We start from the raw sequence: 12,923 nt of genomic DNA on the forward strand, positions 1-12,923 counted from the left end.
CTCCTAAAAATTACCAAAAATATTTTACTATGCTTTGTTTTACAATTTACATAAATGTGTAAATATTATTGAAGAGCCTCTTGGACATATTTTAAAAATATAAATTACACGTTTTTATTCAGATCTTCGGAACAACTCTTCTTGACAGTCCCAGGAAACAGTTATAAGTTCTGCAGAATTACCTTCACTAATGCATAGTTTTTTAATACACTTTTGATCCTTTATAAGGGCAATGCCCTCAGGCCACTCAAAAGGAAGAGAGAGAAAGTAGCATCTGGACATAATTGTCTCAATTACCCTAGAAATAACTTGATTGAAGGTCTATTAATCTCAAAGTTGGTACAAAAAACCCTAGACTCTCTTTATGGAGGATGTAGTAAAGCAGCTACTAAATGTTTCTCTAGTGATGTCATACACCCAATCACAAGATGCAATAATCCCACTGAACTCTGAATACTGCCTTTTTGTCATTAGTTGAGTGACTGTACAAGTAATCCTTCCATTTATTATGAGAAGCTCGTGAGGTGAAAGATGTGATTACATTATTACGAAGGGAGTGCTTAATCCTTCATGTCCTCTCCAATCTGGGAACACTTTTTCTTCTTCATTGGTTGGCTACCAAGAGGTGATTCCACTATTTCAGAGCTTGATAATATTAACCAAAAGCAATAAATACATATTTTTAATAAATAATTTATAGACAATAGACAAATATTTATTGTAAAATACAATTTCTGGTATCAAAATGTAATAAAAACTGGTACATAGTCAATGATTAAAAACTACATAACTAATCTTATTTTAAAACATTACTTTCATACTTATAAAAAATCACTTTTGATACATTGATCTATAAAACATAAATAAAAACATTGATTAAATCCAAGGCTAAACCCATTGTACATATTTTTACTATTTGTTTTCATCATAAACTATCTTCAAAGAATTAATTTACACTATATGTTTTTTGACAAAGTGCTTCTTTTATTTATTTTATTTTTTTTGTAAATGTAGATAAGGGAAGTTTTTTATATGCCTGTGGAATATTATTATATAATTTCAAACCTAGATAAAAAGGACTAGTTTCAAATTGTTTAGTTTATGTGCCGAATATTGAAACAAATTACAATTTCATGTGTGATATATATGATTAAATTTGTTATTTTTCAAATTGATCAGGATTATTAAGTACTAATTTAAGTATTTCAAAAATGTATATACATGCCAAAGTAAGGATGTTAAATTTTTTAAATAACGGTTTACATGTTGTTCTTGAGTTGCAATGACCTATTGTTCTAATAATTGACTTTTTACTAATAGAGTTTTTGCACATCTGAGCAATTACCCCACAAAGTAATACCATAACTCAACATCGAGTATACATGGGCATAATATACAGCTAAACCAACTTCCAAAGATGTTATTCAAACTAGTATACTCAAAGCATACCTGGTTGAATTAAGTTTCTTATTTAACATATTGATATAGTTGGAAAAATTTAATTTAGTGTCTAAATGTATGCCTAAAAATTTTACTACGTGTGTATTATTATTAAACCCTTTACAAAAATGATCATTTCTGAATTTAAAGCGTAATGTATTAGTCCTGTCTCGATTTAACAACAGACCGTGAGTAAGGAAAATTTTGTGAAGTTTGTTAATGACATCTTTGGTGTCAAGTTCTAAGTCACTTAACAATAATTAACACACTTATATGAATAATTAACAAAAAAACTAATATGTGTTTTATTCATATGCTCTACTCATGTAAATATTGAATGTAGCTCCAGTTCACATTCCTCTTAGTACAGCGCCTATAATCTGACGCTGTCACAGACCTGACTCCTGGAATCTTAAGTTATGATCATCTGAAGAGATCCAAAAAAAAAGAGTCACAAAGAAGCTTTTTATGGTTTTGACATCAGAGACCCTGGACTGGAGCTACACTCAACATTTAAATTGAATCAAACCGTCCCATCATAGCTACTTTATATGTTCCATCCATTTTTCATATTTATACAAAAACTATATAAATACAGTCTTTTAGAAACAAAAAAGTAGAAAATAACAAATGTATTAGTTTAGCAACAATGTTTTACCAAATTTCTGTCCTCCTAATAAAATTTTCCAAATCTGAAAAAAAAGGAGTTTCTAGCCTCAGAAAAATGTTCAGGTTACTTCAATATTAAAATACTATGAAGATAAACTTTTATTGTTAACCATACTGTATGTGACAAAGATAATTCTACAATTAATTATTACATGCTGGTTTCAGGTTGACTGTTCAAAAATCAAATCATTTCCTGATATATATTTCTCAATCAGCAACACAAAATTTGTTCTTCATCCAAAGGACTATGTTGTGAAGGTATAATATATACATATAATGTTAAACAATTTAAATGTATGTGACAATTAATAATTTTGTAAATAATGTGTATGCTTCATGTCACAGTAAATGATTTATCTATTCGTTCTCATTTTAAGAATAAAAGCTCTTAATTGTTTTGAAGTAAGTTGCAAATTATGAAAGTCATAAAAAGTAAGAGAGATAAGAATTCAAATATTTTATTAGCAAGGCATTTACTTTACTGTACAATTAATTAAAAAATAATGTAATATTTAGCTTTATCTAGAGGATCTTGATTTAAATGAAAATAATAAACCATTTCAGATTAGAAATGAAGAAGACAGTATCATCTGCATCAGTGGTTTCATTGGAAAGAATGGTCTGCCTTTCTTCTTCCTTGGAGATGTGTTTATGCGCAAATACTACACTCAGTTCGATATGGGTCAAAACAGAGTTGGATTTGCCATTGCTAAGTAAACAACAGTTTGTTTAAATAAACTATCATAGGCATTTATGTACAAGATTTTAATGTTTTGTTTTCATGATATTCAAACCCAAATATTAAGTGATGGCTGTTGTGAAACAACTAAATTTTACCCCACAAGACCAATGTTAAACCTCAAATACTTCTAATTATTAGTAGTAGAGTCCATGAGACATGTCCATTTTAAAGGTGTCATTAATGTCCAAACACTTTTTAGATTTATTTTAAATTGTATTTTTTTAAATATTTAAATGATAAAGTACATAAAAGTTTTAGATATTTTTCTGGATGCACATTCATAGCTTTAAAATTAGTAACATTTCTTCACCCGATGACCATTTTTAAATTATTCTTATGGAGTTAAAATCAAAATGGCCTCTAGTATTGTCAACTCTTGTAATAATACAAGTAACAAAATACTATACTCAACCTTGAAATATTTATATGATTTTATTTCTTATATGAAATAGTTTTTATTTTCCAGCAGATAGTGGTGGACTTTCATTATCACACTGTATACTATACCATGTAATTGTTAATATATCTTTTAATGTTCTTTTTCTTCTATATATGACTACAAATAATTTTGTTCAAAATAATAAAAATAATACTGCTGTATTGTACATTAATGTTCTCCTTTTCCAAACTAATTAAGACATTTAATTAAAGCAACAGTCCTTTTAGCTACCATCATGTACCTATTAGATTTGGAATTTGAATATTATTATATAATCTATATATTCCAAAATGTTTGTGCAACCTATATAAACGAATATACAATAGCAGAACACAAGTGGAATTGTTCTAAGGAGATTGCTGTTTCACCTGCTAAAGTAAATTATTAATATGGATCTCTATATTTTGGCAGGGCTTAGAATAGTATTGCAAGATTGGTCATAAACTCAGTGCCATGATTAAATCCTGGAGGTGATTACTGAAGATATCAGCTTAGCTATTCCAAGGTCCACACTTTTTTATGATGACAAGACGAAACATAACATGGAATCACAAATCAGAAGATTCTCACTGATTTCAATAATCTACGCCTAATGCCTCATCAGTAATAACCAAATTATTCCATAGGACATTAAAAAGCTAAAATGATTCAGACAAATATTAAACACATTCCTGAATAATTTTTAATAATATTACACAAAAATATCTGTTGGCTATGAAAAAAAGTTAGGACATAAATGCATGGTCCTTCAGAACGTGGTCTAAAAAGACAAAAGTTTAAGGTTTAAAGTAGTTTACTATAGGCAAGGCAGAATGGCGTATATGTAAACTATGAACTAGTGCCTAACTTTAAAACAAATTACATATTCCACCTCAGTCGAGAGCTTTCTTGTAATAGAGAACTTGCTGGATAATATTGTAAATATTTTTGGAATATATAGATCACCAAGTTAAAATGTATGATCAAGTATAAACAAATCATCACATTTTCTGGAGCACACAACAAACAACTGGTATTGATTGGCAACGTCAACATCTAGACATTATAAAGACTTTATCGTACTATCACTAGTATAAACAAATTCAACATTTTCCAATATATAATTTTTATTTTGTGCAAGGCCTTTCTGAATCAAAGATTCCATCATCAGGCACTTCACAAATTATCAAATGTTTACATTTTTAAATAATAATTAATTTTATAATAACATATGGTTAACAATTTGGATGTATGGTTAGCCAGTATAAAATATTTAATCAGAATTACATTTTTAATTTCTTTATAAATTGAGATGAGAGTAAAACTGAATTTTGAATAGTACGATAAACCTTTTTTCCAATGCTCCAAGATTCTACATTATAAAGACTGTAACAGATAGCATCATCAGAGAAGATGATTTTTTTTTTTTTATTATTATTTATAAGGGCATAAAACACGGAGGTTATCAATGCCCGTAGGGTTAACGGACACCTACACTTTAAAATATGGTGTCACGTTATCAGTACAAAGAATAGACAGCGGATCGCTGTGTCAAAGAAGATTATCACATTAAGACAATAAGAAAAACAACAGCAGTGAACAGAGGACTAAAACTAAATAACAAAAATAGCCGAGAGGCTGTAAAGGGGCCCAATAGTTAAAATATGTCAGATAAATAATAACGATAATAAATATAACAACAATATAATGCTAAAACCAGGTAAGTTAGTGAAGGTAAGGTTGTAAAGGGACCCACCCTCACTAATAACAAATAATAAATAGAAGGACAAAGTTTATATAACTTAACAGGTACTCGCTCAGATCAAATCTTTGAGATAAGACTCGTTCTTCTTAAGAATTCAAAAAGCTTTACAATGACTGACTCATCATCCCCCAACAGATCGAATAGACTTGCTGGGAGCTGACAAGATCGTCTTAGCGTTGCATAATTACGGCATTCGACCAAAATATGCTCAACACTCAAAGCCACTCCACAACGCGCACACTCCGGGGGATCCCCGCGACTCATGAGGTACCCGTGAGTCAGCAGCGCGTGACCGATTCGCAACCGACACAGCACTACTTCCTCTCTGCGGTTCTCGCGGATGGCTGTCCCCCAGGGAGCTACTGTGTGTTTTATGGCTCTCAGCTTGTTGCACACCGTCCGAGACCAAGAATCACCCCAAACTCGTCTTAACTTCTCCTTCACCATTGGCTTTAGGTCTGACCCTGTCACCATAGCAGTAAAAGGAGGAAGCTCATGAGCACTCCCAGCAGCCCTGTCGGCAAGCTCATTTCCGGGAATTCCCGCGTGACCGGGCACCCACACCAGAACAACCTGTATATTTGGACTTGAAGTCTGTGAATGGCACATCGGATGTCGCGCACAAGGACATGTTTTGGATACATGTCCTTGATTGCTTGCAGACTACTAAGCGAGTCGGAGCAGATGACCAGCCTTCTGGTCCTGGGGCAGACGATGTTCAATGCTTTCAAAATAGCGGTCAGTTCTGCCGTGTAGACTGACGCTACAGAGGGCAGACAGAATCTATACTCACGACTCGCCGTTATGAACGCACATCCGGTGCCATTCTCAGACCTAGATCCATCAGTGTAAATTATGTCGCAAGGTGCCCGAGCACTCAGGAGTTCCCGGAAAGCCTGCGTGAACACTAAATTAGAAGTGTTTTCTTTCTTGTACTTGTGAAGTGACAGGACAACTTCGGGACTTAATACTAACCAGGGAGGGATATCACTCTGGTAGCATTGGCTTACTTGGTACTCCTCGATACCAAGGTCCGAGAGAAGCGCTTTAGCCCTTAGTCCAAATGGAGCTAAGATGTTAAGGCGATTAGCATAGACTTCGATCAAGTAATTTTCAAATACGTGTTCATATGCCGGATTTTCGGGCTTGGCTTTAAGGGAGTGAAAATAATTTATGGCAAGTTGCTTGCGTCTCATAACCAGCATTGGTTCACTAGCCTCCGCTAATAAGCTAGGTGTAGGGCTTGAACGAAAAGCTCCAGTAGCCAACCTGATCGCAGAGTGGTGAATCGAGTCAAGCATTCCTAACGCGTTTGGCCGGGCAGAAGAATAAACCTGAGAACCATAGTCAAGGCACGAACGCACAAAAGCTTTGTAGAAACGTAGCACACATGTCCTGTCCGCGCCCCACTTGGTCCCAGTAAGAACTCGAAGCATATTTAGCCTTTGTAGACATTTTGCCTTAAGGGGGGTCTGTTCGCCTATCTCCGTAATGTTAATTATATGTAATTTTTATAGAGTTGTGTTGAACCTACACTGAAATGTTTTATTTTATTTTATTAATCATGTAATACTCTAGTCACTGACACAAGGATTTTTGTTTATTTTGTATTTTAATTTTTCTACAAATTTTTTAAAAACGTGTTAAATTTCAAGTTTTTAATTCAAAAATTTAATTTTTATAAGCCCAAAAATTAAAATTTTACAAAATCCTTGTGTTAGTGACTAGTAAATACTAAAACAAACACACAGTGAAAATTTCATAAAGATATCTTTAACAGGTCCTGAGAAAACTTACATCAAAGTTAGAAAATACAAATTTTGGGAAAACGCGATTGAAAAAATCGTTGTACTAACCTACAGTGAACTTGGTAACATCAGTAGCTGCCAGTGCTGTAGGCTGGTTTGTCTGCTTCATCCTGCTCAAATTGGTCCTCTAACTTTCTTTTCTTCAATGCCTTAGCCTTCCTGATTTTCTTCTCAAGCTCATTTGCAGCTAATTCGGCTTTCTTGAGTCGCTTATTCTCAAGGCTTTTCATTGCAGCAACCAAATTTTTACCAGAAGAAAGTTTAAGCTCATCCATTATTTGTACTCTACTTATCAGGCCATTATTAAATGTGCTTATAGCTAAATAAGTCCCATATTTTAGCACTGGTAGGCTAACAAAAACCCTTTTTGGTATTACAGACCAAATCACATTGTTCAATGATTCGTTTGGGTTTTGTGTTTTGCCCTTCACACATTTTTGCAAAAGCTCAGGATCAGCCAAATCCCTAAATATTGGCTTGATAGCAAGCATAACAGCTTTTGGCAAATGAAAGTGTTTGTTATGATCATACTCAGTATTATCAAGTAAGCTCTGGTTGAACTTACACCACGTTCCGTCTCCTTTTGGGCAAAGCTCGTGTTGGGGTTGTTCGTTAGTCGATAAGACGTGGAAAAATTCAGCCCAAACTGCTTGCTTCATTTCCCTTACACTTGATGTGTTCCGACGTATAGCCAGTCCATAATAACTTTGCAGTTGATGAACAGCAGCAGTAGTAAGTCGACCTTTTCCGGACATAGATTTGTTATCTTCAAGGAGGGTTTTACCCGACGTACTTTTTATTTTGAGTAAACGTGTTCCCATTCTCTTTTGCACGTGGCCTATGCATTCAAGTTTGTTTATTTTTATTTCTTCTCCATAAATTTGAGCTTCATTCACTGATGCATAGGCCTTTGAGTCTCCATCTCCCAAGTAGTTGAGGTAGCGAACATTATATTCCGGCTCTGACCTCCGAAAAACCTCTAAAGCGCCAGCGACCTCCATTCCTCCGCTGCTACCCTGATAGTTTGCTTTACAGCTGACTACATGAACATTTTCACACTTATTTGGGTATTTACAAAACTTTGAAAGGATAGATACATCTAGTACTTTCCCTGTATCTACTGATGTTAGAGAAAGAATGCCATTTTGAGAGACATGGCCTCTCTTTTGCCATGAACCGTCTAGTGCAACGCATAAGTTATGTCGGTCCCCATCATTACTGCTCACTGCTTCTTCTACGGCGTTTCTCATACTTTTTTTTACACATATTTTCTGCTACTGTGCCTAAAACTTGTTCATGTTTTCTATAATGAACTGGAGGAGGAGGAAGATTTAGAGTGCCACACAAGATTTGGGCTGCTGTGTGGCCTTTGCCAATGCTGCGCATACCGTGCACAAGACGTAGGTTCAAGTCGTAAAGAGTTACAGATTTTCCATTGATATTTTCAGTGATTTTATTACAATTGTCAATAGACCTTTTTTTGTCTGTACAGTTTGGACAATACACTGAGAATTTTACTGCAAGTCCTTCAACAGACCGCCTTTCAAAAATCAATTTGTGCTTGCAACGACTGCATCCTGCGATTTCATTTATGGCTTCGGCAAGCGAATTCAAATCAAATATGTCATATGCTAAAACCTCATTCTTCTGATTATAGTATTCAAAATTACCTTGAACTTTCATTTTTCTAACAGAAGAACTAGGGGTGGTAGGATTATCAGAAGTGTCAGTGCTGGTGGTAGGCCTGGGCAAAGTTTCAGTATTGAGGTTATACATAGCCTCAGAAGATCTATCAAGGCTATATTTAGTCTTTCCAACATGCTTTCTCTTGGAATAACACTTGAAACGATTCCCGATTTTCTGTTTATTTCCCATGTTAACTTGAAACAACAACTAATATTCACAAAACTCGAATAAGTAAACTGTCACTTTGTAAACAACACAAATTGAGAAACACTCTCACTGACATCACATAAACAAAGATCACATGACAAATAGTACACCTGACAGAGACAAAAATATACATCAAAAGCAGGGTAGCCAACATAACATAACAATAAGGAAACAAGAATAGTAGTAGTATGTATGAATATGATTAAAGCGGTGGGCCACCAGCGGGGCTGCCTCTTTCACCATAAATTGGTTGCAATGCTTTCGAAAAACTTTCTTTTCAATAACTTCTAATAAAGATAGAAAGAAAATAAGCACATCCTTGAAAAGGTGAGGTTCTGAAGAATATAAAACTAAAAAAACCAAAAAACTCAAAAAAATGAAATTTTTGGTACGGACCCCCCTTAAGGGATTTTAAGTGAGGGATCCATGTAAGTCGGGAATCAAATGTAAGACCCAAGAATCTCACAGTCCGACTTGATGTTATTCGGGATCTGTTCAAGGTAAGTGACGGTTCTAAATAGTTTCTTAGTCTGGAGAATGTTATACATTGGGTTTTGGAAGTAGAGAACGAAAATCCCGTCCGCCTACTCCATTCCTCTAGTCGCTTTATGGTTAGCTGCAGGGAACGCTCCGCCGTAACAAGTCTTCTTGCAGAGACGTAAACGGCGAAGTCGTCCACAAACAAAGAACAGCGTACAGGATGGCGGACACAAGCCGTTATGCCGTTTATGGCGACGGCGAATAACGTGCAGCTCAAAACGCTTCCCTGTGGTACCCCGTTCTCCAGATTGGTTGTGCTGGATAGGTTTGTCCCTAGTCTAACCTGAAATGTACGGTCAGACATGAACCCCTGAATGAAAGCCAGCATATTACCACTCACTCCCCATGCCTGGAAAGTGTTAATGATGCCTCTCCGCCACGCTGTGTCATATGCCTTTTTCAGGTCAAAAAATACAACGACTACTTGCTTTCCCTCAAGGAATGCGTCACGTATGGTTGTCTCAAGGGAAACCATGAGGTCCAACGTCGATCGTCCTTGGCGAAAGCCGCATTGCTCTCTCGAAAGGAGATTGTTCTTTTCGAGGAACCAGATTAGCCTACGGTTTACCATCCGCTCCAACACCTTAGAAAGGTAGCTGGTAAGCGAGATGGGCCGGTAACTAGACGGAGATAGTTTGTCCTGTCCCGGTTTGTATAAGGGGATAACGTGGGATTTACGCCATGCTAGTGGGAAAGTTTGTTCCTCAAACACTCTATTGTAGAGCGCTAAGAGGGCCCCCTTACCCTCTGAGGGTAAATGTCTAAGCATGGCATAGTGCACGTCATCCGGACCAGGAGCAGAGTTGGAAGTACATGACAGTGCGGAGTCCAACTCCTGCATAGAAAAACTTATATTTAAGGAACATGGATTTGGATTGTTGAGTAGTATGTCTATTTGTTCAGAATATTGCTTATATATCAAAAACTCAGGACAGTAAGACGAACTTTTTGAAACCTCCGATATAGAGGAGGCCAACAGGTCGGCAACATCCCGGGGATCAGTCACAACGTCTCCGCCCGACTTGAGTCCCAAAATTGGCAAAGGTTGGGATTTGCCGCACACCGACCTTAACCTTCTCCATACTTCGGCCTTTGGAGTTGTTCGAGATATTGTGGTCACGAAATTTTGCCATGAGGTTCTTCGGGAATTTCTGAAGACTCGTCGCGTTTTTGCCCTATGGAACCGGTAGGTTTCAAGATTTTCTTGGGTTGGGCGTTTGTTGAATCTTCGCAGGGCGCGTCTTCGCTCTCGCAATGCTCTCGAACACTCCTCTGTCCACCAAGGAACATTTTTTCGTCTTGGTTCGGGTGATGTCTTCGGAATGCTATCCTGAGCTGCTGTTATTATAGAGTTTGTAAAAAGTTCTACTACAGTATTTATGTCCAATGGAGTATTTATATCAAGTAATGTAAATTGTTTTTGGAATTTATCCCAGTCACCTTTATCGATGATCCATTTTGGTCTTCTAGTGATATTCAACGAAGAATCAGGTATTTTGATCTGAATTGGGAAGTGATCACTCACGAATGTGTCGGAGAGGACCTCCCAGTCGAATCTATGAGCAAGTTCTGGACTGCATATAGATAAATCTATAGCAGACCGACCTCCCGTCCTTGGACACAGGTAAGTTGGGGATCCGTCATTAAGGACGAAGATGTTTTGATCTCCGAGGACTCTTGCGACCAAGTTTCCTCTTGGTGTGGAATGGTCTGACCCCCAAATGTTGTGGTGGGCATTGAAGTCGCCTAGGAGAAGAAAAGGCTTCGGTAACTGGCCGATCAGTGCCTCGAGATCACCTTGACAGAGGGTGACTGGGATTGGTGGAAAGTAGACAGTACATATATACAGTTTAAACGGAACTTGGATTGACACACAAACACATTGGAGATTGGATTGGAGGGGCACCTCAGAGGCACCTAGGGATTCATCCACGAATAGAGCAACACCACCACAGGCATGCCCGTCGTGAGGGAAATCTTCACGAAAGATGTCAAATCCCCTCAAGGGGGTTTGGCATCCCGGGTGGAGTTTAGTCTCTTGGATGCTAATTACATGAGGTGTTTTGGTTTGTAAAAGATGTTTTACATCTTCCAAATGTCCGCGATAACCATTAATATTCCATTGGATAATTTTAAATTCGTTCATGTTTTATTTAACTGTATGTAATTTTCTGTCTGTTTTTATTTTTATTAAGTTTAAATGTACCTTGAGTTGTTTGAAATTCCGATCGAAGCAGAAGGTCATCTCCCATTTCATCCTCATCAACTATGGAAAGTTGAGAAGAGCTGGGAGTGGGGGTGAAACAGTGCTTCCCTTTGTTCTCGCCTGAGCTTTCGATCGGATTTGGGTTTTAAGTCTCTCTTGGAGAGACTTCCTTTCCTCCACCGTTTTGGAATGGTTAGATGGTCGTTCTTTACCTTTAGCGGGTGCCACGGACACAGAAACTGGCCTGGGAATGGCTCCTGTTTGTTTCGGGGGTCCCTGTGCTACGGGGACAGAAGTAGTATGACTACTCGCTTGTGTTTGCGGCAAGGCCTTGGCATTTAACTGCTGCACCAAGGCAGCGACCTGTTTAGTGAGTTCTCGCACCATGCCCTCCAGAGCGGAGCAGGAGGAGCACTGTGCGGGCTGGGCTGGAGGAGCAGAAGCGGCCTGAGAGTAGGAGATGTCTTTTCTTGGAGTTTGTCCAAGTCGTCTCCTATACTCCCTACGGGCGTCGCCAAAAGACAGTTTTTCTAGTGTAACTAACTTCAATATCTCTTTCTCCTCCAAATAAATCTTGCAACTGCGAGAGCTTGAAGAATGCTTGCCCTTACAGTTCACACAGTGCTCTTCTCCGCTTGTGCAATCTTTGTCATTGTGGCCACTTTGACCACATCTGCTACATGTCTCTAAGCCGCTGCATGTTTTGCTCGAATGTCCGAAACGCTGGCATCTGAAACATCTTTGGGGATTTCTGAAGTAAGGTTTAACTTGAAGAGAAAGGTATCCTGCTCTAATCGTGGCTGGTGGGTGAGGGAGGGCGAAGGTCAAAATGTGACCTGGTGTGGGTGTTGGTACACCATTCTCGACCCTCGTTATTCTCACCACATCAGTGACGAGAGAATCCTTTAACTCTTCCTTCAGTTCCGCTTCTGAGCAACACAGCATCTCGCGACTGAAAACTATTCCCTTACTGCAATTTAGAGATTCATGAGGCTGTACAGTGATTTCTACCTGATCGTAAAAAGTCTTCATGGAGAGGAACTTCTGAGCTTGTAGAGCGTTTACCGCCTCAACCAGGATAGTTCCGTTACGAAGTTTCCTGACCGATGACGGCGAACCGCCTGCTCCGACTAATGCCTTGTTGATCACAAAGGGACTCACTTTGGACAGATTGTCGCTCTCGTATTTGTGTTTAAACACAAGGAAAAGTGGCGTAGGAAGATACTGTTTGTTTGAGTTACTTGTATTACTTAGTCTTATCTGTTTACTTATTTCTTCCCCATCTTCGGATTCTGAAGAGTGGGGACGTTTTTTATCTAAATCATTACTCGATTCTCTTGTTACTACTCGTTGTGTGTTTTGCCCGTAAGGTAAGGGTTCATTGCCCACATCCATAATTTGTAGTTTACCAGCGCATCGTGAGTAAAGGTGCAGGCCGAGAC

The 12,923-nt window shown here is 37.6% G+C and overlaps 2 protein-coding genes across 2 annotated transcripts in view; one reads left to right on the forward strand and one right to left on the reverse strand.

Moving 5' to 3' along the window:
- Window positions 1-3,456, forward strand: part of LOC124371105 (aspartic proteinase A3-like) — a 31,961-nt gene extending 28,505 nt beyond the window's left edge. Inside the window, exons 8-9 of the mRNA XM_046829417.1 lie at window positions 2,275-2,367; window positions 2,674-3,456. Coding sequence (XP_046685373.1) covers window positions 2,275-2,367; window positions 2,674-2,826 — 246 coding nt within the window. The 3' untranslated portion in view covers window positions 2,827-3,456. The remainder of the gene's footprint in view (window positions 1-2,274; window positions 2,368-2,673) is intronic.
- An 8,085-nt stretch (window positions 3,457-11,541) lies between these two features.
- Window positions 11,542-12,876, reverse strand: LOC124371102. Its single transcript, XM_046829415.1, has one exon. It carries the CDS (start codon window positions 12,874-12,876, stop codon window positions 11,542-11,544), a length of 1,335 nt encoding a protein of 444 aa, XP_046685371.1.
- Window positions 12,877-12,923: the final 47 nt, after the last annotated feature.

This window comes from Homalodisca vitripennis, unplaced genomic scaffold, assembly GCF_021130785.1.
Source record: "Homalodisca vitripennis isolate AUS2020 unplaced genomic scaffold, UT_GWSS_2.1 ScUCBcl_935;HRSCAF=3906, whole genome shotgun sequence".
NCBI classification, from domain to species: Eukaryota; Metazoa; Arthropoda; class Insecta; order Hemiptera; family Cicadellidae; genus Homalodisca; species Homalodisca vitripennis.

Coding starts and splice junctions, on each gene's coding strand:
- LOC124371102 (XM_046829415.1), bottom strand. CDS start 12,876: ATGGATGTGGGCAATGAACCCTTACCTTACGGGCAAAACACACAACGA.